We start from the raw sequence: 26,671 nt of genomic DNA on the forward strand, positions 1-26,671 counted from the left end.
AAATCATGTAGTACAAAGTTAGCCAGCCCAACAGTAATCCCTCTGCTAGCAGTTTTGGTGCTATACTCTTATTTTCAGGTGGAGAGATTTGGGGCTGGGGGTTTCTTTAGGGGTGATCATGAGCCGCTTATAGCTTTTTCAAACTATAGAACTGCTGAAAACAGACTGCATCCTGTTTCAAATCAAAGCCCAATTCAAGTGGTCTTTTCTTAATAGATCAGGATTCATCTGTCCTGCTGTGTTCACAAAGCACCTCATTACTCCACATGCACTTCTGTCATCTCACTATCTGCATCTATAAATTAGTATTCAAGATGAACGACAGAAATAGAACCTGGCCTTAAATAAAAGACAGTAAATTAGGAGGTGCTATTCCAGATCCATCCTTTCTAGAATTGAGGTGCAAATGCAAGATGCACATTTTTCTAGGACTTTGGAAAGTGCAAGTGCCAGCTTGCTCCATTTTGGTCTCTTTCTTCATCAGCCAAAGAGCCTCCATCACCAAAAAGACATAGTTCTCACTGCATTTCAATACCCTCCTTGAAAAAGGTAAATGGGCTTGATAAGTGGTAGGGACAAGCCAAAAGAAAACAAACAAAATAAAAGACAGTTTCATTCATAGCAAACAGTAAAATTTTTGATGAAAAGGCTTACAGTGTTACCTTGTAAATATAAGTGCTAAGCTTTCTCAGCTCACAGGTCTGGCAAGAGCTTGTTAGCAGCACAAAAAATACCAGCTAAATGATCCTAACAAAACAAACTCCTGCAGCACCTCAGACATTCAGTAAGAACATCGTTCACCAGTGAAGTTTAGTTAAATATGCACAATTTTATTTATTGAAGAGATTAGGACAAAAACATTAAACCAAATACATGACAAAGCACCAGAGGCAGTAAAACCCCACCATGCACATCACCAATCTTTCCTCCTATAAGGTACTTATAAAATAAAAAAAAGTCCTTCTTGACACAGCACCATCTTCAGAGTGTAAAAACATTACTCCTTTATATTCTTAGTTACCAAAATAGAACCAAGGCAGGTCAGCTGCAGCTAGCTTTGTCTCTTGATAAGAACTGTGAAACATCATCCTCTTGAGAGTGGGACCATAACTTTCCTGCAAGGCAGGCAAATAGCATCCATACGTCAAATGCCAAGTAGCTGTACGCACATGCCACATACTATAATTAAGCACAAATTCAAGTAACATTTACATACTACAGAGTCCACATGTACCTACCCAAAAAACATGACCACTTCACAAAACGTATACAGGCAGTAATATCAGAACAACTGAGGTACTGGAAACACAAATATTTATGCCAAGAGATTTCAATATCATACAGCAATATAAAAGCAGTAATAAAAACATTTGCCAGTCTAAATCAAATAAAGCTATCTAGAAAAAGAAGCTAAATAAAAAGTTATTTAGGGACAGAAATACCTGAACAGAAAAGAAGTGTGTTAACTACAGCATGTAACATGTCATCCCAAGTCAACCCGTAATTGAAGTACTGGCTTAATACATCACTACTGTGACATTTTCTTCAATAAATAGAATAAGTCTTGACAATACAAAAGGTGCATATTACTGTGTATGTTTCAAGAGGAATATCTGTAATATAAATGTTCAGCTTATTAATACCCTCTTATTTCTTATTCTGGACATAAACAAAAATCAAACCCAAACAATTCTTTTCCCAAGTTGAGAGGAATTCAAAGAAAAAACCCACAATACTCTTCCTCAATAATAAAGAGCCCTCTATTTACACGTGGGCCAGTCAGTTAAAGAAGAGATCGGTTCTCAGATAAAGACACGATTAAGGGCTTTCTGCCCCCTCTAGTCATATACGTGCAGCATGGCAGATATGGAAGCCAGTATCTCATATCTTAAAAAAAAAAATAATTATACAGTTTTCTTCTTTTTTTTTTCCCTATTATAGCAGTAATGCATCTGGAAGTTTGAGTTATAATAGCTTCCTGCAACAAACCATTTGACACAAAACAGAACAGCTTGTTAAATGACAGTTACTTCCCCTTAAGGGAACAAAGCATTAAAATGTCATTTCCTGACAAGAATATTAAGTAGTTTATTTAGAAGAAATGAGTTGAAAATAGCTATCAAGAGACATGAACTGAAATTTTGTTTGGTTTTAGCACCCACTTTTCATGTCCGTCTTTGTGCACCTAATTTTTTTCTTAAATTAATCCCATTAATTATTAGACATCTGATTAAAAAAATGTTAGCCAATTGTACTTTCCCTGAATAATGGCTGAAGTTAAATATCTAACAGTGCGATGCCAAGATGTGAGCTGAGGCAAAAAAGTTTCTATTTGTTGTGAGTTACCACTATTTTTAATGGAACAGAAACAGGAGTGATACAGCTGCACCAGAATCGGCATGTGCAGTCTCCTTGGCTCCAAAAAGGTGAGAAGCTACAATTGCTCCATGCTGCCTTTTCTCCTCCAAATCAATCTAACCTGATAGCAAGCTCCCCCCGCCCCCCCAATCTGTCCCCATGCTACATTTGTTATATTAGCTCCTTGTGGAGGTTCCTTCTCAATCCGAGGACCTCTGAGTGTCTTTTGCTACCAAGCTAGGCTGATGTAGGATGTGATTTAACACGGTCAGGAAGGGCTCCTTCATGTGTCCATCTCCAGGTTGTGTACCTTCTGAACACCAGTCTTTGTGCTCAGTTAAAGAATGGGTCCAAGTCTTCTTCCATGTTGACATCAGGCACCAGCTGATCTGATACTTCCTTAGCACCATATCCTGAATTCGATACATTAAAATCTGTAGAAAACCACGGATGGTCCAGAATTTCCTGTGAAGTCAGCCTTTCCGATGGCTCCCGACGCAGTATGCTACGTATGAGGCATTTCGCCTTGGGGGATAGAGTTTCTGGAATGTTAAACTGCCCACGACGGATCTTGCTGAAGAGGGAACTAGGCTCAATGTCATGGAAAGGATAGCGTCCAACTAGCATGGTATAAAGCATGACACCTAGACTCCATACGTCCGCTGCTTTGCCAGAGTAGCTGCCATTTGTGTTCAAGATCTCTGGACTCACATAGGCTGGGCATCCATGCTTATCAGAAAGAGAGTCATCATTTCCTCTTAAAATATAAGCATCTTCTAGGCTTTCCAATTTCACTCTAGTCCTGCAGGCAAAAAAGACCAAAACCATCAAGGTAAGTAAACATCAAAACACAAATTCCTGGCTGTTACAGTTACATGGTTATAATAGTAATACTCTACAAAACTCAACAACCGCAGGAGTGCCTGAGTTTAAAGTCCCACTCACAGCACTTGTTACAGATAAGCAATACTGTCTCTTCTATACTGGTTAGAGATATTAGAGACATATAGGGAATATTGTCACACACACAGCTACAAGATTTCAAATACAGTTATGTCCGGTAAACTCACTAGCAAGGTCTTAAAAATAATTGCCATATTCATGTGTTTGGTAAATTTTACATAGACATGATTTCCAAAAGGAGACCTAAACCTCAAGATTTTTTCTGTGTTGGCTGCACTCTAGTGTAGGACGCATGCCCAAATACAAGCCTAACCCTAACTAGACAAGGTTATTTTGACACCTTCACACTGCTGAGCAGTTACTTGCACCTGTAACTCCACAAGGTCCAACAGGAATAAAATGGTCACTCTGACCCTAAATGATCCCTCTGACCAACCAACATTTTTCTTTATCCCAGCATTAAGGAAGAGCAATTTTAACAGATTTCAGTCTTCCTAAATAGACCTCTGGGCAAAGGGAGGTCAGGTGAGCTGAATGCTGCCAAGATTAACAGCAAGCTTATCTACCCAGATGAACCAAAGGAGATCCTCTCGTTGGAATGAACAGAGAAGGCTAGAAAAGGGCTTGTAGAGAGATGACAGGGATGCCTTACCTAGATTGCAAACTCCTTCTGCCTGCAAAGCACCGTGAACTTGTCATCGTGCTGCAGTAATTATCGCTGCAAGAGAATTTTCTTCCCTTATTGATATCACATAGGAGCATAGAAAATGATGCTGAGTTGCTTGTCATAGCACTAGATGAACATTACCTTTCTTTCCTTTTAAATTCTCACTGCTATCATCTGTAAGTATATTTAAAAATCTGTCCCTGTTAAAGGCATCCAAAAGGATTACTGATTAGCCTTTCGACTATTTCCTGGCAATGACTAGTTTTGAGAGCAGAATCACTACAACGCAGCAGGCCTTGTCCCGTGCATCTGGATGGAAGAGCGACCTAGCAGTAGTGCAGGCTTTCTTTTCAACAACTCAGGATCATAACTCAACTTTAGGCACTACTGTCCTCGTCCCTCAGCCTCACCGGTCTGTAGGATCACTCTTATCCCTGTGTCATGGCCACGTTCCCATACCGCAGACATTCACAGGCAGGGACTGAACTTCATCCCAGAAAGCAGAACTCGCATCTCTTGACTAAAGCACATCATTTAACAGGCATTAAAACAGACAAGGAGAGCCCTGTTTCTTAAATGTTTACAGAAGACAACATTGCTCAGGCCCGAGTTGCAAAAGACAGTTGGGCCAGCTCTGGCTTAGACCGGGTTCCAGGGCAGCTCAGCACTATCTTCTTTGAACCAACAGAAGAGCATTTTACTCCGCGGAGTACTCCCGAGGCAACTGTGCCATAAACTCTCATAATGACACTTGGACCTTTTCAACAGCTAGAGACGTTTACCAGCAGAGGTGAAAGCCCCTTTGGCAACGTGCCTCGAATCAGGAAGTCATAAATACAGAATTCAGAATACCTGGCTTCCAAGCACGGTGCGTCAAGGCAGCTCCTTCTCTTCTTAAATAGGCCAGTGTTTTCTCCTCCAGTGCGGATGCTGACGGGCTTTGCACAACACACCTGCTTCCTGATTAATTACCCATTGCCAGCCTAACAGCACTTCTCCTGGCAATGGACAACCCCTCATTAGCACTCAAACAATACTTTACAGCAGCAATACCTCACACAGGAAGCTGGCTGCAAGGAGAAATTTAACTACCATTATCAAGACCACAGCAATTTCCCTCGGTACAGAGCTCAGAGGGTCCAAAACAGGAGAGTGACTAGAGAAGAGTCCTTTCATGGCGCTCAGCTTCGACACGTTACTGCACCTGCACAGCATGGGAAGAGCAGCGAGGAGGAATGCCCAGAGAGAAAAAACACACCTAGGAGGGCCGGGAACAGAGAGGAGGAAATGAAAGGGAAGGCAGGGACATGAGTTGTGGTTCCATTTGCATAGCCCACCTCAGTTTTTCCATAGAAAAGTATGTGTAGCAATAAAACAGTGAGGCCAGCTACTCAAACATGCATTAAGTCACTGAACTGCCAGGCAGGAAAGCATCGACTCACTCCTGCTAACAGAAGCAGAACACACACACACAGGGAGCAGGGCAGAGCATGCTATTTATAAACAACTTACAGGAGGGAATTCACCCCCCCCACATGCTTTCCTGCCATCCCAGGGTCAACAGCGCAGGGAAACGCTGTTTACTGTCCCATCCTATTTTACATTTCTGAGAGCTGCCGAAGAATTTAGAGAAACAGTTCAACGAGAAGCTTTTATATTACAGAAAATTATTGGAATTCCCTAATCTCTTATTTTCTACAATGGTCGCAGTACAAAACAACAAAGAGCAGACTGCAAGGTGTGTCAAAAAAAAATCACCTTGTTCTCCAACAAGAGAAATCGTTTCTTGATAATAAAACAGAAGCAGCATACAAAAGCCTTATCTCTGTCTTGCTTTTCTTGCAAGGTGCTGCAGCCTGCAGCCCTCCGTGCATGCTACAGCAGGTTTTGTTTAAGTAAGCAAATGGAACAACAGCTGGCCCTTATCTGCCTGCTCCTCCATAAGCTGTGGCCAAATGAAGCAAACACTCTAACCAGGTTTTTCATCCTGCTGAGTTGACAGGCTTTGAGGAAACAAAAGGTCCCAAATTAAACAAAAGCACAACCTTCAGTCCTCCTCCTCCCTCCTTGCCAGCCCCCAAACCCTCAACCAGTAACACCCTCGCATACAAGGTGCGAGTGGTGAAATGGCTCCTCTGCAACGAGGCGGTGCTCCAGCGCAGGTAGGGCACCGGCCACAGCACTCTGCGCAGGCACGCGTTTCCCTCGCGAACTCCAGGAGCCGCACCTCTTGAGCACGTAGTGCCAGACACACAGCCTCAGCGTGACTTTCTCCCCCTCCCAGTTACCACCAGAAGCAACTCGGGGGTTCCCATTTTCATTTGTAAGGCTGGGCGTCTTTGCAGAAGGTGACAACGCAGGTTTTCCATCCTGACAGCAAGGAGAGTGCAGGAGTAAGGGAAGGGCTCGCCGGCTCGGCACAGCCAACGCACAGAAGTGCCCACGAGCTGCTGCTGCCAAGGGCCCTGGCTCGGCTCTGCCAGCACCCCTCACCGCGAGCCAGCACCGGGGCTGGCGAGACCCACTCCAGCCTCTTTTCACCAGTGACGGATGACTTCACGAGCCTCAGCCTCCCATACAGAACAGTCTGTAATCCCACTACAATTGGGTAATGCACAGGTGTAAATGGCAAGTCTCACTCCCCTTTCGCAGTCATTTCACGTTTGGTTTTTTTCAGGCAATCAAAAAGGAGCAGCCTGGCTCAGGAACTGCTATTTCCCAGCACGCAGCACCCCATCTCTGCGAGAAACAGCTTCCAGCTCTGGCTGGCTTTCCCTTCCTCCACTTTTCAAGCATTGCCTAAAAGAGCTCTGTTTTCTGCAAGCCAGAGATATTTTTTTTTTTTTTGGGGGGGGGGGGGAAGGGGGGTGGAGGGGAACAGGAAAGAGGGGAGTCTAAATACACAGAAATGCAGAGACACACTGGATGAGAAGCAATCTCTCTCTCCCCCACACACTCTCTCTCAGAGGAAACACTGAAATCAAATATCCAGGAAAAAGAATAGAAGCCAACAACAACAAACAGACCCTCAAAATTGCAAGTAGTTTCTGAGAATACAAAACGTCCACAGCAAAGGGTGGGGAGTGAATCCAATTGCAGAGTAACCGGACAACGATAAATTCGACACTTGGCAGGCAAGGGACAGACTCAAAACCAAACACTGAGATGTGAAATCACAATCAGCTTTGAAGTGCCCTCCCATCACAGAGCAGAAAAAGGACAAACAAAAATCATTCTCTCTTTTAAGTCACATTTCTAAAAAAACTCTTATTCTCTAAATAATTAACTCACATCAGTCAACTGAAGGACCCCCACAAGAGAAAAAAAGTTTTCCAAAAGCATCAGCACTCGAGTTCAACCATTGAAATGTTTGCAACAAAATTAATCCCTAAAGTTCAAATGTAAACTACTGCCAAAGCCGGATGAGAATCACTTTGTACACATACTGTAGGGCAACAAAGACTTTTGTCAAGGCTTACGTAATTACAGTACATAATTTCAAGTTTTAATGCAGACCCTGAATAAGCACTTGGAAAAAGAGCATTATGCATCTATCAGATCATTGATAAAACACTGCATTAGTCTAATGCATTAAAAAAAAAATACAACCCTGAATCATGGCTATTTAAAAAGGGGAAGCTATTCTGCCTATGAATGCTTCCCCATTACTGGTGAATGAAACCACAGAAGTGCAATCAGAGGGCAGCAGCAGCACTCAGACGGGAAATGCGTCTTTGTCCCCATAGAAACCGTCAGGGAAACCCATGAAAAACAATACCACTCTGAATTTCTTATCAATATGCCATTCATTACTTGACTGCATTCAGACTTTGCTCTTCAGTAATGTAACAAAACCTAATCAATTAAACGTCTTCCAGAAGATTCTTCAACGCAACCTCCTGAGTTAGCACCCGTCTCTAGCAGACAGCTTTGTTGCACATCCTACACTTTTTTTCCAGAGTGATTCGCATTATTCCTCACTGCAGAGCTTAGGGGCTACTGGCAAATTGCTATCCTGCCTTTTGACACAGAAGCCAGGGCTGTAAGAACCCGGCATTCACACTTGCTCTCCAAAAGCAAACACAATTTCCATACCAAAATCAGTGGAATTATTCAGAGGGCTCTAAGCTCATAAGGCAGGAGAAGAAAAAAAAAAGTCTGGAACATTTAAAGCAGAAATACTGACTGAAAGTCTGAGTATTTCAGAGGAAAATATCTCCACTGCAGTGAATAAACAGTCAGTAGTAAAGGAGCCCATGCCCGAGTCAATGAAAGCAGTTGCTTCTAGTCTGTCCCCAAAGCCATCTGTATGGGAAATAACACCTGAACCACAGCTGAGCCACCACTACCATTTTGGAAACCCTAACTGCAGACCAGACCCACAATTTTAGTACGGCACCACCCCCAGATGACAGGCACATCAGCTGCTTTGGGAGAAGATGGAAGGAGCCATCCTGCTATGGCCACTCCAGGTACACCATCAACTTGCTATTCAGGGTGGGTCCAAGTTAGATGATCCAGATTTACAGATTCTATATAGCAGCCTCATACCTCCAGAGATCAGAAAACAACTGTTGCTGCCATCTGAATTGCCATTTTATTAATATGTCTGCAGGTAAATATAAACCAGCAACTTCTAAAGGAAAGAGGTGCCTCACAATATTCCTCCCTACACACACACAAAAAAAAAAAGTGAAGGCACCCAAGCAATGCTATCTCATATTTCAACATGACTCTGACTGAGGCCAGGAAAGCCTTTCCCTAGGTAGAGGCACTCAAGCCATCAACTGTCCAGCAGATCAGGGATTGCTCCTATGTGGCCAATAATTTACAGGTCATTTAATGAAGGTCAGTTGCTAGCACCCCATCATAAAGAGAGACAAGCATGAATGCAATCATGCTATTAGAGTCACAAGAAGAGGAAAAAAAAATAAAAGGGAAGCTTGACATTGGAAACAGTTATCTTTTGCCAATTGCCTTTTTTTTTAACTAAGGGAATCTCTCCTAAATAATGCAGAAGTAGGCTGCCGTCATGGAGACACTGAGATGGGGAAGGCGGCTAATGAAACTCCGTGCAGATGATTTGCAGCTTGGTGCAAAGACTCATTCTGAACTCAGAACTACCCTATCTCCTCCGAGGGCAGCGAGGCATATGGGATCAGAGGGGAAATGTTATGCCATCAATTTAAATCCTGCTCCTTTCACTGTAAGATCCCTTCCAGTGCGTAACAGCACACAGCCTGGGAGTTCACCACACAACATCCTACACAACTTCAGGGGAAAAAAAAACCCCAAACCCTGCACAAAGGCTGTCAGACAAACCATCTCTTGCATAATGAAACAGGCTCAAGGATATGTTTCAAAAGACAACTGGGACTCGCAGGCAGCACTGGTTTACAGGATGAACCTTGTTCCTAAGGGAAGATTCCCTCATTGGTACTTCCGCAGAATGAGGAAGCCTCTAAAAATTACATATCCCCCACCCTTCCTCCACAGGGATGCTACCAGCACACTCAGCCCTGCTGCGTACCCCCCTCCTGACATGCAGGACCCAGCAACTTAGGGCTTTTAACTTGTTTTAAGCTGGCTTTTTTCCTGCAGAATTCCACATCAAAAAAATGGTCCAAGATCACCCCCTCACGCACCTCCAGGAAGGGCTGGGGCCCCAAAGACCTCAGCTTTACAACACTCAAATAGGGTTGCTGGCAACAGCCTGTCCTGTATGCCATGTGCTTAGCTTCTTCCATGCCCGTATTGCCTAAGGAGACAACACGTAACCCAAAAAGTAGGTAGGTAGGTAGCAACGTATGTGTTGGGGTGCAGGATCTGAAATCTGATGCAGACCCTTCCACAGAGGGGCTCGGTTACAATACTGCGAGGAGTCCATTATTTGATGAGCATCTGGCTCAGAGCAGCTACTTCACCTCACTTTTAGCTTTTTAGATCACATTGAAGGTCAGAGTTTTAAAAGGCTCTGCTGCCAACTGTATGCTGTGTTCGCCATCTTTTCTAGGTCTTTTCATACGATGCACAGTGAAGCTGCACAGGGAAAGGAGACCAAAATTTTATTTTGTTAACATAACTGCATATTGTGAAAAAAGCCCTACACTTTCTGAGCCCGCAGTGGGTGCTCAGCACCTCTAAGATAAAGCAGGGCCATTATTTCACAACCCCACTGGAAACCTTTTGCTTAGATGTCTGTAAACCTGCCTCCAAGCAATATACATCTACCAAAGAGCAGGTGCTTAAGACTAAATATGCCCCAGGTTGGCTCCTGTTTACAATCTCCACTTTTCCTCTCCCTCCCAAGCCTGAAGTAATCTCACAGTGTGATAATAAAGACAATTAGAAGAAAAGGCAGCAGAAGAATTTCCCCATGACCGTTCACTGCAGCTGCTGCTAGCCAGGCTCCCTGCCTCCCCCCCTCACGCCCAGCACAGACATCTGCAGACGTCCTCAATCTCTGCTCAAAAGTCAACATGCAGTATTTTGCACCGAGTCTACGGATGGAGGCTTTCAGGTCTTCAAAATGACCAGCCGTTGAACTCTTAATGCAAGATGTCTCAAGAGACATCTACTTCCAGGGACTGCAAAGCATCTATCAGTGGAAAGATCAATCCTGTGATGGGCATCTCATGATGGGCACCCACCCATGGCAGGCATCGCAGCCAACAGGTAACACACTGTTCAGCCAGAGGCACCTCTCAGAAAGTCAAGACAGCGTGGCTGGGGAGGCTGGGCAGGACATGGGGACAACCTGCAGCAGTGCAGGCCAGCCTAAGCGCAGGCCCCCAGGCAGGACTCCCCTCCTGCTCCAAGCATGGCACTGGGCTGCACCTCAACAGCACCCTTCAGCAGAGCGAGTGCATGAAGCTGCAAAGGGAAAAGAGTGAAGACAGTGTGAAGAAGAAAAGATACAGGTCAAACTATGAGCCAAATACCAAAATATAGCAGGGCCCAAGGAAACCTTTGCAAACTCCACAGCTGGGTACTACAGCAAAGGCTCTCACCACTCAGGTCTCACTGAAGGGCCTTAAGCTGACTCAAGGTCCATTGGAGCTCCTGCTCTCATCCCGGGGCCAGCCAGCAGCCAACTTTTCCCCGGCTCTTGCTTTCATTTATGACCTTAGGTGCAGCACTTAACCTCTATGACCATCTATGCCCTCGGAAGATTTATCACTTCACAGGGCCGCTGTGATGTTCGACATCTGCAGATAGCCTCCCATGCCCCGCTGGGAAGGGTACCACATACCCAAGAAATCCAGAGTGCACTGCTCCCAGAAACACCGGGAGAAAACAGAGGCTCAGTAGCCAAACCACATGAAGGCAAAAGGAAGCACGAACCCTTCTGCGGAAAACAGTTGTGCAACTGCTTCATCCTCTGTCCTAAGTTTGACAGCAGAGATTTGCTGCCAGTGAAGAAATCTGCCTTCCTCCCCATATTCTAGGAATAGTAATTTCTGGGTTGAAATCTGACCTATGGTTCTCCACTATTGAAGAAGTTATGTTCTTTGGTCCTGTGGCCCCATTCAGGGTACTGTGAAGTACTTAAATGACAAAAACAGATGAAGACTGGTTTTATTTCTAAATCTTCTGGTATTTAAAGAGCACTCCTATTTTGTTTGATTTCCTTCCACTCTCTTTCTAGGACTTAGGGAAAGCGTTAACTTACCTGTTCTCTATAGAATTGTAAGTAAAACAGCAAGTTCTAACACCACAGGGAAAAAGCAGCTGACCGCATTAAAATTTGACAAATGCTGGGAAGGAAACTTACTACCAATTATAAGAAAATGAAAGGTCTACTTGGAAAAAGGTCGGTATATGCATTCCGTATTTTTTTGTGGGATCAAGTTTGTATCACTAGGATTGCAAACAACATAACTAGGTCACCTTAAAGCATCATCCACTCAAAGCTGAGAAATTCTAGAGGGAAAAAAGAAAAAAAAGCATTCTAAGAGCACCAAATAAATATGTTATGCTAACACAGGCTTTCTAGATTAGTGTATTGTACTGGCCGCATTCTCCCGGTGCAGAGCAAAAACTGTCAAATTCTATTTATTTTTATTGAATCCCACCTGCCTCATATTTACTCAAAGAATACAGGAAAATTACAATATCTAAATACCAAAATTATTTTAATTTTCCCTTCAACAAGTATGATGAATGTACAAGGTCTTTAAGCTTCAAATATTACGACAGCTAGTATTTTAATATAATTAAAGGCTTAAAAACGCACTAAAGAAATTAATAATTCCCTGACAGCAGAAATGTTCTTGTATTAAGAAAACCATTGGAACAACCAACACAGAAATGCTTGATTTAATTCTGAGATCTTTGAGGTGGCTCTTTCTCAAAGCATCTGCTATATATCAGACTGATGAACTGTTTTATTAGCTATATACTGCATATAGTGCTATTTTTAGCAAAACCCAAAAAGACCTGCCCATTCTGCAACATCGTTGTGGGACACCAGCTAGAAGGGCACAGTCGCTCTGCCCAAGGGCCTACTATGAGGACAGGCTGTACAAGGAAAACTGTAAATACCATGACATGACCACAGCAAAAATAATCAAAAGCAAGAGCCTCACAACATCAACACTGACCTGGCTTAATAGCTAGGACAAGAAAAAATTACCAACATGGACGGAGGCAGAAAACGTACAAACCCACAATTTTTACCTTAGCTCACCTCCACTGTTTTGGATTCAAGTTTTATTTAGAAGGTTAAGGACCCAATTTTTAAAGTATTCAAGAATCTTACAGCTAATTTAGAAAGTCTGGTGAGACTCAGCATGGCAAGTCAGTGTTGTTTTCCATATTTTCAGTGCTCTGAAAGTCACTGCCCTCATTTAATGGATGTGCTGCTGCTTGCTAATCCAGTCTTACAAAACATTTCCAGCCATGCTGTAATGCCTTAGAAGTTCTGCTTCATCAAGATCAGCTGCAGGTTTAAGAAGCTTAACTCTGAAATTTCAATACTACAAGACTGGCTATTTCACCTATTGTTTACAAATGGAACCACAGACACACCTCCCCCCCCAAAACACAACCCCCTAACCTTCTTTTATACAAAACAAAAAACCACCATAAAAGACCCAAGGTGCTTGGCAACAGCACACATCATTTTCATGGAATGCAATTTACCGTATCTTCAAAATTTCTGCAGTTCAGGATTAAAAGAAGCTATAGGTAAAGTACCTTGAAACACAGACAAATTGGTTTTGTTTGTTTCCACACTGTGGGATTTTGGATTTCATTTTAAGTGCTGATGTATTTACACACATGCAGGAGTAAGACTTAACGCACCATCACAGTCTACCTTTGACTTAGTACATCATGAGAACATCACATGCATTCTTAGCAGCGACATCAGTAGGAGCAAAGAGCACTCATGACACTGCTTGGTCAGGAGACTGAATCTTTGCAAATTCCAGCTGTAATTTAGATAATGGGAGTGGGGTGGAAAGAGTTTCAATGCAGTATGCACCTGTCTGCAAAACTCCAGGAGCACCAATTTCATATCGAACTACCAGGTACCATTAGGATCAATGGAAGGAATATGTACTAAGAAATGCTTTAATTGATTTTCTTTTTTGAACGAATGGAACTGCTTCCATGTATTATTCACATTCTCTCTAGCTCCTCCAGTCTGGCAGCTCTCAGCTAAGAGCAGACAAGTATCTTACTGAAAAAAAAAAAAAAAAAAAAAGGAAGCAGCGAGTTTTCCATTCATGTGTTGCCTGCATGCCGGATATTTCCCATCTTTTCTTCTACCAAAATAAAAGCTGTGAGAGTCTCTGAGAAGAGAAACTTTCAAAGCAGTAGGTACTAAAGGTGAACTGCAGAAAAACAGACCTGAAGAAATAGTTCAGAAAAGAACTACTGAGAAAGAGCTCTGAAGAACAGGCGACACGCAGCAGTGGAGTTCACACATACTTCTCAAAGCATCATTTTCACCTCTTTTCTTCCCCCTTGGTTCATTACCAGTATCAAAGAGCAAGAGATTGTGCAGCACCCGTCTCCCAGGCACTGCCAGCGATGGCAGCTTCTGAAAAGCAAGCTGCTCGGCACGCCGGCATCCTCACAGAAATGTGAGCTTGGAGGGGTGCGAGCAACACACAAACATCTCCGTGAACCCGGAAGGACCAGGAAGATTTTTCAGCCTAAGTATAGCAGCAGATTGAAAATGATGACTGATTACATTCTGATGATCTGAGCATGTGAAAAAAGACAGAAACAGAACCAAACAGCAACTATCTCGCACAATTTCATCTCTGTTTATTTAGCAGAGAAAGGATTACAATACCTCTCTACTTACAAATCAACATTACATCCAGAGAAAACCGCACTCCGATTATCTTAAAAATAACCTGCAAGTCCTCTTTGACCTTTAAAGTGACTTATTGTATAATTAGAAGACACTGTTCAAAAGTGAGTAACTGTATGATTTTGCAGATGACAGTTACGTTAAAAACATTCATAAAAGCAAACACTGCTATTATAGTACGCACCACTCTTCTTGGGTGGCTAAAGGATTTGGCCCTGTGCCTCACGTTGCATTCAGTTCCTAGTAAGCGGCAGGGTAGGAGTTCAAAAGCATTCAGCACAGGCCCACAGCTGCTCCCACTGCACTGCCCTCAGCTCACACTGCCTTCACTTGCAGCGGCTTTTCCAAGTCCTGTCCTTCATGCAAAACCACAGAAGTTTGCATATATCCCCAGGAAAAGAAAAAAAAAATCCATTTTAACGTTAGGACGTTATCAGCTATGACAGAAAACTATCCCTCCCTCAACTATTTTCTACAAGTTTCCTTCTTATCTGCATCAGAGGTGCTATAATGGTGTTTAATTATTAAACTCGGAGTAAAAGTTGTGAAAGTGCAGTTTACATCTCTCAGCTTTGCATTACTCGCCTGAATGGACATTAAGCTAGTTTCATTTTAGGCTTTTTTATTTGAAGATAAGAAAAGGGTAACCATATATATTGGGGCTGTGGTAGAAAAATAAGGAATAGCTATTTGCTGAACTGAATTAAGAAGTGAAAAGATGTCTTTTATTTTTCAGTTTGTAAGGAGATTAAAAGGAGAAGTTTATTTTGCAAAACTCAGCTTGTGATAAAATTTCAGTAGAGAATAGTTAAAACAGGGTAGATGGATGTCACTTATTTTATGGCCAGGGGAACTTCTCTTTCCTGACTGAATTGTGTATTAGTTTTTTCTAATTCTCAGATCATGGACTTACTGAGCCTGTAGAAAACTTATGTGCCTCAGCTGTTGCTTATAACTTCCCCAAACAGCCCCAAATAGAATTGATATGCACCGGTTATTTTTAACAAAGTTCTCCAGAACATCCATTTCACTCTGCAACAGTTTGAACAAGCTTTCAGACAATTTATAGGATTTAACTAAAAGGGAAAAACATCTCCCCATCCTCTACCAAGACATGAAGAAGCACAAAGGCAGGCCCTGTCCCCATTTAGTTTCATTTTTTTTCATAATGGTCATCTTCCAATTTAATCCCTCTCTGAAAGCCTGACATTACTCTGGCAGTGTTTACTACTCCGGTGCCTTATGTGGAAGTTGCAAGCAAACACATGATGTAACATCAGGAATATCACTTCAACAATATACCCAGAGCATCCAGCATTACTGCATTCCCTGTCCTCCCATACTCCTTCCCCAAATCATTTACCACTCAGTTATTGAGAGGAGGGTGTGCAGGGAGGAGATTATAATAAAAAAAAAAAAAAAAAAAAGAAAAAAAAAAAAAAGAAAAGAAAAGAAGCAGTTCCCCAAGTACCACAACAGCTCATACTAAAAACAGGCACCCACTCAGCAGGGCAGTTTTAGTCTGAGTAGTGACCACATAATACTCTCAGAAGCAGCCTCCAGACCCTTCCAGCACAGAAAGCAAGCAGCTGTCCTCAAAGCAGTCCTTCGAAGCACTGATGGCCCTTCCCTCCAACCTGCGTCAGCATTAACCACTTAGCTGTTCTTCCTCTTCAAGCCTCCTCACTGGAATGAGCTATTTCAGTCCCCAACCCTCTTTAACATACTGGATCTTTTGCTCCTTTCCTCTTTTAACACCAGCAAGCATTCATGACAGCGGAGCTCTTACACCAGCCATCTCTGCAGCGCCTTCCTCCCAGAGATGTCCCCTCCTCAGGAATGAGGGTGCTCCTCTAGGTGGAGATGCAGAGGCCAGGCACAGATGCAAACCACACTCCATACTTACTTTAAAGCCTAAGCCAGAAGGTAAAATGGCACATCCATCCTGTGATCAGGTTGCAGAGGAAAATAAAGAAGGTGTAACACCTTGCGTACCACAAACGAATGGTACGGTGACAATGAAGGGCACAGCATCCTGTAACTGAATACCTGACCTCAGGCACCCCCACCTGTAAAGTAAAGGAGACTCTTACCTTTCTTCATCCTTGAAAATAAACTTTCGCAGCTTGAGATCTCGCAGTACCAGTCCACCATCATGGCAGTGTGCAACAGCAGAAGCTATTTGATAGAAGAGTTTGGCTGCCTCCTCTTCTTTAAGCTTCTTGCAGGTACGAACAAATGAATGCATGTCCCCATAGCTCCTTTCAAAGAACACATACGCTTTTGTCTCCCCAAGAATTATTTCAGTAATTTGGTTGATATTTTTATGTGCAGGCAGACAAAAACATGGTGCTAATAACTCCTGGTAGCAGCCAATATCAAACACCTGCAGAAATAATGACAGTAAAGCCAGGGTTAGCGACACGGAGGACGGTGAAGTTATGGTACATCTAATTCTGTTAACAGAACCATCTCTGAGTACAATTTATGCTGCTGTTGAAGCTGCACCGATGTAAACAGGATGTCACAAGCTCAAGGCACTGAGGACAAAACAAAACAGACTACACAGCCGCAGCCAGAAGATACGAGTAACCTTGACAGGAAAGGCTAGTCTTCAAAACTTGTAGCAAGAATATAGTTTCATTAGCTAATAGCTCATCAAATTGAGAACGTAATCTGAATTAAACTGTGAAGACCAGCGACGTATAAGGGCAGTACTCAGGAAATGTGTTTATCTTCTATTTTCCATCCAAATAAACTCATAGAGAATACAGCCAGTAGCTTTGTATTGAGAGAAGCCATCATATTAAATGCACCCTGATACAAATGCCTCTCTCTCTTGATTTTATTAACCCATTAAAGCCTTAAGGATTTTCAGGTTTAGAATATCATCTATTGCTATTCATATTTACTTCCTGTCTTTCTTTCATCTCCGACAAACAGCAAAGTCACTTTCACTTTCAAAGTCTCAGTTTTACAATGGCTGTTTATAAGATCAGAAGGACAACCCGGGAAATAGCCCTGCCTGTTGGAGTGCAGACAAACATCCTTCAAAAGGCAAAGACAAAACTACCCTGAACTCTCTGCATTTCAATCAAGTGCTCCACTAAAAGCAAAGTGTCCCTTTACTAGTAAGTGTGTTATCACTGATCTTATGAATGAGCTGTAAGAATTAAAGACGGCTGCTGGGAAACCCAAATATAAAAAGTTACTATAATCTAGTGATGACAAATGATTCAGTATTTGAGTCAATTGAGAAATGCCCGCATTACAAGAAAAAATAAAGACTTCATTGAGAATAACAGAAGTCAGTGTGCTAAAAGAGAATATGAGCAAAGTATTCATAGGAGTGATTGTTATTCTTAATCATACCTGCTCCAGAGGTACTACAAAGCAAGGAATTAGCATTTCCACCAGCATAAAGATTCGATTAATATGTAACTTACTCTTGGGTGTTTTGTTACTTTGGTAAAAAGAATTTAAGGTAGTCACGTGTCATTCTAACTGAACATAAAAATGAAGAACTGGTATAGGTCTCTACCCAACTGGTTTAAACTGCAATTGTTTTTCTTCTTTTTCTATTCTAGTATTTGTATTCCAATAGCGGGTATCTGTATCCTCTCCAAGAAGCACATCTCCCTGCTTTCTTTGAAGCTTTAAAAAGCTTTCAAAACTGAGTGAGAGAGATACCATTCGATCAAAATTCTACCTGAGGCTTCAAAACCCGAGTCATTTAACGCTACAGAGCACAATCCTAACAAATTCCTTCCGCAGAAAAGGACCCAAACCCCAAGAAACTGGGACACCCCCTCCTCGCACACCTCTTTCTCACCCCACCCCACACCTGTGCTGCTATACTCTGGCACAGGCAAAACCAACCTTAAAGGCAGACTGCCAAACAGATCCAACACATTTTACGTGACGGGGGGAGATTAGCACTGAGGCATTTTGGCGACACAGTGCACCAGGGAAGCAGAACCGGGGTGGGGAGGGAGTGTTGCTAAAATCCCTGGTGTGTAATTCATTCCAGAGGAGAATTCATTGACATTTGGATCTCAAAACTTGTAACTACTGCATTGTAAGTGAATGGTTCTTGTATAAGCGGCTGCTATAAAATAAAATTTAAGTAGAAACGTTCACGCAGCTCAAACCCTCATGTGAAAAAAAAGCCTTTCCGGAATTCTCTCCTAACCAGATTATCCTGATATAAATTAGTTACATTTTGTGGTTCTCAGACTACGTTAAGTAAGTAGGTCTGGATATGTACCAGCACTACATTTGAAAGGGGGGAGATGGGAAGCTATCATACTGCCACAGTCTACCATACCTTTTATAAAGGGCTTCTTTGTATCACAGCTTTTAAGATCCCTGGCCTCAATTCAGCAAATGTCCAATAAGCTGCAGTTTGATTTAGTTCTTGCTGGGAATTGGAAGCGAGAAGTTACCATTGTTTGGATGCCACAGAGCCTTGAAGCAAATAACGGCATCTGTATAGTCAGTGGGTGCAGCCAAATGAATCTTGAGAATCATCAGTATGTGTCTGTTATCCAAACCAATGTTTCTGCAAGCAATCTCTAAGAGCATCTTCAATAAGATACCAGATAGCAGGTCTCTTAGCCGGAAGGCTACTTGACAAATAGTAGTCACGATACTGCAGGCATTTTAAAGCCCGCATTAAATTAAGCCGAGTTCAGGACTGACAACTGCGTATTCACAAACTAGCAATTCAGGCTGAGATCGTATTTTTGGAGCACAGCTAGTAGTGCCTCGCACATATGGAAAAACTGATACTATTCAAATGTCAGGACCGGCTCAAAAACATACAGCTTAAAGGGAAGGAAAAAAAAAAATAAAGTCCACCCTTTGTGAGCTGCAGTTACGCTGTTCATACTGTTATCAAAACAGTGCCTTAATCCTGCAAACCAAACAGGAAACAAAGAAGAGCATAGCCCCCGCGTTACTACTTGCTATGCAAGTTCACCTATAATTTCAGGCAGAGCAGCAGCTTTGTGGGCTCTGTTTATTTCATGAAAAGATGCCAATGTCCTAGAGTGCTGTACTACTGTACTACTGCACCGAGCAGGGCTTTCATTCTAGAAATTCTCATGTTCTGTTTCAGTTTAGTAACAAAAGCATTCAGTTCAGCATGCAATATTAGTCCTTTGCAGTGTCACGGGCCCTTTTTTCCCCCTAAATAATCACACAAAGTCCTAGCTTGCCTTAACATCAGGTTTCATAACTCGATCAGTAAGCATATTTAAATTGTCCTCTGAACTCCAACCTTTACAAATAGCGAACAGAAGCAATTATTTTCACTTCCCTGCTACAGGCTAGTTCATAACTTCTTATGAATCAAGTATGAGAAAGTATGAAACAGTCAGTAATACCACCATTAATCCCCAAAACACAAATAAGCCGTAATAAGTCTACTTTTCCGTTTCGCAGTTAGTTTGACACCAGAAATTTGCCCAAGACAGCCAAATGGCACAACTCCATATTTTGGGAACAATACAAACACTGCAGCGTGCCTTGCAAGGTTGCAATTTGCTACGTAGTTATAAAAACAACTACTGGGTACTGCCTCCGTTTGCCGGGCATAAGTCTGTCACTACAGACAATGAGAATCAGAATTTAGGAACAAAGGAAAATACTCCCTCAGCCCGAAAAGAGAAAAACATCCCTCCACAGATGTGCACACACAGGGGTTTCTTTTTCCCATAGCTCACCTTTGAATAGTAGGAGCAAATTGGGAGGAGGCAGAGAAAAGCGGGCAGGCTACGAGGAGTGGGATAGCTATTTTGTCTGCTCTTCTAAAAACCGTAGGTGTGCAGGTTTTATTCTTGCTCGGTTGTGCAATGGGGGAGGATGCTGTTTGCAAACAACCTCCACAGTGAGGGAGCTCAGGCTGCTTAATTCGACGTGGATGTTTTTTTAAATCACTTCTAAGACAAAGCTGCTGGCAATCTCCCCCCGCCCCGCTTCTCCATCCTCTTCGGTACCCCAACTCACAGAACAAGGGAGAGGAAAAATCGAGGAAGCCAGCAGGTCCCAACACCTTAAAATTAGCTGGGGATTCCCTACTCCATTTTGAAAAGTGAGAGTGGGGAAGATGAGGCTTTCTCCTGATCTGAACTCACGTTAAGACCTACTTAAAGGACGGCTCTTTCCAGAACAATATCCTCCGGGGAAAAGGCAGAACTGGCTCCGGGCCACCGCTATAACGTGGCCATTGTCTAGAGAGAGGGAAAAGTTACAGGATGCGCCTTTAACGCTGTCTCCCTGCCTTTTGTTTCTCAACTGTTTAATAATTGAGCTCGGCCCTCCTGCAAGACACGGGAAACCAACACGCGACAGCAGGCTAACCCGGGGGGAGAACAAGGAGGAGAGGTATTACCTTGCAAACCAGCTCCTCGCCACTGTGCAGATGTACGGCTCGGAAAACGTGGTCTCCCTCGAGAGGCTCCAACAATAAGTATTTCCCGATGCAAGAAACGCAATGCGACAAGTTCGGGGTCTCCGGCGGGCTCGGCGACCCTAGATTCGGGCTAAAACTCTGGCTTGGCTCGATGGACCGTATGGACGAGAGCTCCTCGAAATCCTGGGTTTTATTCCGCGGTCTCCCATACCGTGCTATCGTGATAGGGGTTGACCTTTGTATGTTCATGAGTATGGAGAAGACCAGCCGAGACGCTGCACCGGAGCCCTGGCGTGGAGCGCGGTCCCTCGCCCGTCCAGCTGCGGCTGCCTTTGTGTGGCGGGGGGGGCGGGAGCGCGGCGGCGGCGGGCGACCAGCCTCAGCGCCGCGTCCTGGGCACAGGGAGAGAGCGCTCAGCCCGCGGCCCTTTGTTCCCGCCGGCGGCCGGGCGCGGAGCGGAGCGGCGCGGAACAGAGCGGCGGCGGCAGCGGCAGCGGGGGGGGGGGCGGCGGCGGCCGGTGCCTGGGGGGGGGCGGCGGCGGCGCGGAGCGGCGCGGCCGGGCCTCGGCGGCCGCCGCTGCTCCCGCGGGGCGCGCAGGGCGGGCGAAAACAAAAGGTTAGGTAACGCGCTGCGCGCAGCGGGGATCGTCCTTTCTCTCTCCTACGGCGAGGCAGAGCCGCGCTGCCGCCGCCGGGCTGTAGATGGCGCGTGAGCCTCGCCGCTGGCGCCCGGGGCGCTCCGAAAATGCCCCGCGAAATACCGAGGGAGCATTTAACTTGGAGCGGGCAGCGGCCGGGCCGACAAAAGAGGGCTCGGCTCGGCGGGAGGCTCGGCAGAGCCGCCCCGGCCCCGGCGGCGGCAGCCGCGCAGGCACGGGGAACGGCAGCGGAACGCGGGGCAGCGCGCACCGCTCCGCGCTGGCGAAAAGAAACGCGCTGTCGTTGTCGTGGCCGCCTCGACAGAACAAAAAGTGCAACCACGGGCGAGGGAAGAGGAACGCTCGCACGTTTCCACTGCGCAGCGGGATTTTTGTTTGCGGGCTCGTTGCCTTCGCGGCGGTTTTAGTGTAGTTCACGCACAAAGAAAAGAAAAGAAAAACCAGCACGGCGAGAAGGGGGCTGACTTCTTGCTGCAGGGGCTGGAAGGGCAATAAGCGAAAGGCCGGGAGTGCGGAATAAATTGGAATCGTTTAAAAAAAAAGAAATTGCAGGGAGCAGATTTTGCTGCTTCGGTTTTTTTTGGCTTTTTTTTTTTCTTTTTTCTCCCCCTTGGGGGTAGGACAAGGGGGAGGAAAGGGATGGCCGCGCCGCTCCCCTTCAGCAAGGCATCGTCTCCCCCCGGCGTATTAATAGCTACTTACGTGGCGGGGACGCTGGCTGCCTCCGTGCCTCGCTGCCGGCCGCCGCACGCCCGCACGGTGCCCAGCGCGCAGGCTGACTGCCCCGCCGCCACCGCCCGCCCCGGCCCGGCCCGGCCCGGCCCGGCCCCGCCGCCCACCGCGCCGCGCCCCGCCCCGGCCGCCCGCCCCGCCCCGCCCCGGCCCCCCCCGCCGCCGCCCCCCCCCCCCTCCCCGCCGGCGCCGCCGCGCACGGGGTAAACAAGGTGAGCCGTCCTTCCGCAGCCCCGCCGGGCTGCACCGGGGGGGCTCTGGGGGCGGCCCGCCGAGCCGGGACCCCTTGCACCAGTGGGCACCAGTATGCACCAGTGGGATGCCGACCGCGGCTTCCCCGCCCCGCCCCCGTCGCCCGAGCTCCGGCAGGTCCAGCCTCTCGGGGGATTGATTGCCCTTGGGGTCGGGGGCGAGGTGTTAACTGATTAGTTTCAATAGAATAGCAAATTAATAAATAACAACAGCACTAATAATGGCATGAACGCCCCTAAAAGAGGAGCCCGGCCCCCACGGCCCGGACGCGGACGCCGGGTGCGTTATTAATTATTACACGGGCTGGCGCCGGAGCTCGAGGCGGGCGTGCTTTTTTTTCTCAATGAAGAAATCGGGTTTTTTCCGGGCAGCGTGGGTCTCCGCGTACTTACGGGAGCAAAAGCGGTTGCTTCCCGGTGCAGTCGGGTGGGAGGAGTTCTCCCGGCTCCGGGTTTGTCTTAATCCGTCCCAAAATTAAGACAAGGCGGGGGGGGGGGGGGTAGAGGGAAAACGTAAACCCTTTCTCCCTGCACAGAGAAAGCCATGAATGAGGTTGGTCTGTCCCCGCCCAGCACCACTGCGGTCTGCTAGGTTTTTTCATCCGCTGCCCTTTCATTGTTTAAATAACAGGAGTTTGGATATATATTAAAGTTTGATGAGTGGCTCCCTGAACTCCTAAGGAGCCTGGCATTTACTCCCTAGTTTTCGTCTGGGTGTTGGTTGTGAATCCCTTTAACTGTAAAAATAAAACCACCACCACCCCAAAAAACCTTCCCCCCCCCAAAAAAAAAAGAAAGCAACAAAACCCCCAAACCAACCAAAACCCAACAACAGTGAGAAGAGAAGGGGGCGGAGGGGGGGAGCAGGGCTCTGTCCCAGAGCTGCAGCCTTTGCAGGGCGATGCCAAGGGGCTGGCCGTGTCCTGGCTCCCCTTTTGCAACATCAGCACAGGGGAGGGTCAGAAATGGGAGAAGAGTTGTTTTGGGGTGAGGACCTAAGGGTTTGGATGATGCTTGTTTTCAAGGGGTAGGGAGAAATGAGCATGCTAATAATGAAATAACCCTGATAGAGAAGGCTGTCCCGGAGGTGCCAGCTTTGGGGTAGAGAGAAATACCTCTGAACGGGGCTCCAAAGAGGCTGTAGGGATTCTTCCATCAGAGGCTAGTCTTGACAGGGGAGCCTTCAGAAATGGCCGTGGTGAGGGGTAGCCATCCCTCCACAGCATTGCACCTGCCTCATCTCTTGTCCTCCACACTAAATGCTGTACGTGCCCTGTTATGCAGTTATAAGATAAATACCACTGAGAAAGGATTGTCATGCTCTTAAGTTTGCCATGGAGAAGATGAGCCTCTGGCAACAGAGGGGATTTGACCCGGTGAATATCCCCTGGGTAGTGGGGAAGGACACAGAATCAGTGATCTGCAATGACCTGTAGGATGACCTCAGACCCGGTCTTTGCTATTTGCTGAAAAATGAAAAGGTGTTTTCCTCCCATCCCTCACTTATTCCCATCACCTCTGAGTATTCTGTAACTTTTCAATACCATTTTTAGAAATGGGATGAGCAGTGCCGGATACTGAATCATTGCAAATAAGGACAAGCCATGAAGTTATGCAATACATTCTCCAGTCTCACATCCTGTGATCCAAATCAAACATTCTTTCTTAGTAGATGGCTTTTTACACAATTTCTCCCTTCCTCTCCCCCTACATACTCCTTCTGATTATGACAAAGCATGAGAGACCTAGGCTCTTGCATCAACCTTTGTTCTCTAGACCAATGTTTTCTGTTTAACTTTCTTAGTTACCCAGCATCAGCTGGAGCCACAGTCCCTAGCAACTCTGGAAAGGCTACCCAGAGACTCCAAGCCCAGCAGGAGGAAGGAGTGAAAGAGAAAGGGGTGAAAAAACTAGTCCATCCTAAGCCTCTAGTTGGAAACTCCTGATTTTTAATAGAAACTGAAGAAGTGATTCAGGGTGGAATGGGATACACTTGCCATAAATATGCAAGTTTGGAAGGAAGAGGTTATAAATTTTGGTTTCTGGATTTAATTCTACTACCATAAGAGGCATGGAAGGATACATGTAGTGGGAATGACACAGTTATCTATCCATGGGATGAATTTTGCTCTTCCAGTATATTTGAATAATCTTACTTTCCTTTTCTATGGCATCTTTCCCCAAACCTAACACTTCGTAAACATTGCTTCTGCTCTCAGATACGTGGATGAAAATATTACCATTTCAGTCCAATGTTAAAGGAATAAGCTCTGAATGAGCAAATCTTTATATGCCTCATAGAGACGTTAGGTGTACAAAATCCTGAGCCTGTTTTTATTGATCTAAGTCTACGTCAGTCAGTTGGAATTGTAGAGCAACGTCAGCCCATAACATGTAACATGTGAAAAGGAATCAGGTCCTAAAAGTCAGATCAAAGTCTGAAGACCAAGTCAGCAGTGAGGTTTTGTCTAACTGCTGCCTGTCTTGCATAGCTGTGGTGCTTACATAGGAGGCATTAACCAAATGGGAGAGAGATGCTTGACTTGAAACATATTGGCCAGAATATCTGGGCTGGAGGGATGCCGTTGGCTGGCCCAAACCTAAATGTCATGTTCACAGTACTTGGAGACTCTTGTTTGAAATAAACTGTGTTGGTAGTGGCAAATATAATTTCATTAAATTTTCTTATTCAATTGAATGAGAAAAATTTTCTGAATATAAACCAGTTACTGAATCAATGGTACGAAAGAAGTAGCCAGCAGAATGGCATATGACAAAACTGTCACGAGCTCCCCATGACCTTGCTGAAGATACTGATACATGTCAGAATGAAGGTTGCCTTCTTTCCCCCAAGTGAGCTGGGGAGGATTCATTTCAGGACTGTTTACTGACTGACTTTTCATCTTTGGACTTCATTGTGCTGATCTACCTTGTCTGGAAACTCTCACCAAGAGACACAATCCCATTAGAAATTTCTTTATCTTTTAAACAGACTCTGCAATTATCCACTTCTTTGATGACCGTCTCCATTACTATAGTGCTGAGTTCCCTCTCTGGAATGGCTCTTCCTGAGGGAAATGCAGCTGGGGGCGGGGGGGGGTGGTTAATAAGAAGCCTTATTTTCATTTTTCTATTCTTCAGTGTCCCAGGAGAGTCTATGGAGAAGGCCTTCCATTTTCATGCTATGGAAAGCATCCACCAAGCTCTCCCCTTTTCTGTATCCAAGGTTTATCTGCAGGTAAACAGCAACGATAGATGTAGAAATGGGAGTTTCCTGTGTCAGGGACTAAGAAAAAAATACTAAGTGAAAAGTGCATTATAAATCTAACCTCGTGCAAAGAAAAGTATTATTTCTGTAACTCTGACTTTCAATATATTTTATCTTTTAGCATCTGCTTTTGCATATATGGACTCCATGTGGACAGGAGCCAACCCTCCCCTCCAAGCCAATAGCAGCCTTTCTTCCATTGATGTCAATGAGCTTAGATCAGAGCACAAGTCTTGTGAGTGATCAAAGACACTTCTACATAAAAAAGACTTCCTTTTCCAGGTCAGTCTGCTCCTTGTCCCTTTACAGAAAATATATTATCAGCATACAAACACAAGCCAGAACAAAAAGGATAATCATATTTGAAGTGGTAAAATAAAGACCTTCATTTTATTTTTTGCTGATTTACAGAGTGCAGGGCTGAGCCTGTTGGGAACATTAAACAGCTATTAAGTGTTGAGAACTGTCATATTGAGAAGACAGTCTCATTCCAGCAAAATTATTCCAAGTAGCTAGCTCAAAATATGCTTGCAAGTACCTCCCCACCAGTTGTCAAGGCTGGATCCCCATGCCAACTTGGATATGGTTTTCTATTTTTTGTAATCATTTTTTGTAATAATTTACACTAGAACTTCAGTAAGTTAGTAAGGAAGGCTAAGAAAAATGGTAAATCATGGGAGAGTAAACAGACAAATATTTTCTCCATACATCAAAAAGGGCAATTCAAAGACATGGAGACGAGCATCTGTTCTTTAAAAAGAGGTGTGATTTTGACTTTTGGTATGTGAGTCCATTTTTTATTAAATAAGCTGCTGTCAAAAGGTAACTTGACAAGAAATGTAGCCATTTGCATGAACTGCATGTGTGGGGCTTACATGCATGTGCAATAAGGATACAACAAAGTATGTAAGGATAAATACCTATGTGCCATATCTGTAGTCAGAATCAAGCCTTAGGCTTCATTCTTCACTCAAACAATAAAAAAAAAAAGGTGTTATTGAATAACTCAGTGCAAGATTTACAACTGACTACAGTGCAATAAAAAAAACACTCCAGAAAGTAATTTATGTACAGAAGCCAGTTAAATAAGG

The 26,671-nt window shown here is 44.6% G+C and overlaps 1 protein-coding gene across 1 annotated transcript; it reads right to left on the minus strand.

Annotated features, from left to right (window-relative positions):
• Window positions 1–790: 790 nt before the first annotated feature.
• TRIB2 (tribbles pseudokinase 2) lies at window positions 791–22,133 on the minus strand. Its single transcript, XM_075049118.1, has 4 exons — window positions 22,032–22,133; window positions 20,650–21,062; window positions 16,349–16,641; window positions 791–3,160 (listed from the first exon to the last, which is right to left on the minus strand). The coding sequence occupies exons 2-4, from the start codon at window positions 20,917–20,919 to the stop codon at window positions 2,692–2,694; spliced, it is 1,032 nt and encodes a 343-aa protein (XP_074905219.1). The 5' UTR covers window positions 20,920–21,062; window positions 22,032–22,133; the 3' UTR covers window positions 791–2,691.
• Between the last annotated feature and the right edge of the window lie 4,538 nt (window positions 22,134–26,671).

Source organism: Buteo buteo, chromosome 17 (genome assembly GCF_964188355.1).
Source record: "Buteo buteo chromosome 17, bButBut1.hap1.1, whole genome shotgun sequence".
Classification (NCBI taxonomy): Eukaryota; Metazoa; Chordata; class Aves; order Accipitriformes; family Accipitridae; genus Buteo; species Buteo buteo.

Coding starts and splice junctions, on each gene's coding strand:
- TRIB2 (XM_075049118.1), bottom strand. CDS start 20,919: ATGAACATACAAAGGTCAACCCCTATCACGATAGCACGGTATGGGAGA. Junction 16,642..20,649: donor GCGAGGAGCTGGTTTGCAAG/GTAATACCTCTC, acceptor TTATTTCTGCAG/GTGTTTGATATTGGCTGCTA. Junction 3,161..16,348: donor ATTTTCAAGGATGAAGAAAG/GTAAGAGTCTCC, acceptor TTTTGCCTGCAG/GACTAGAGTGAAATTGGAAA.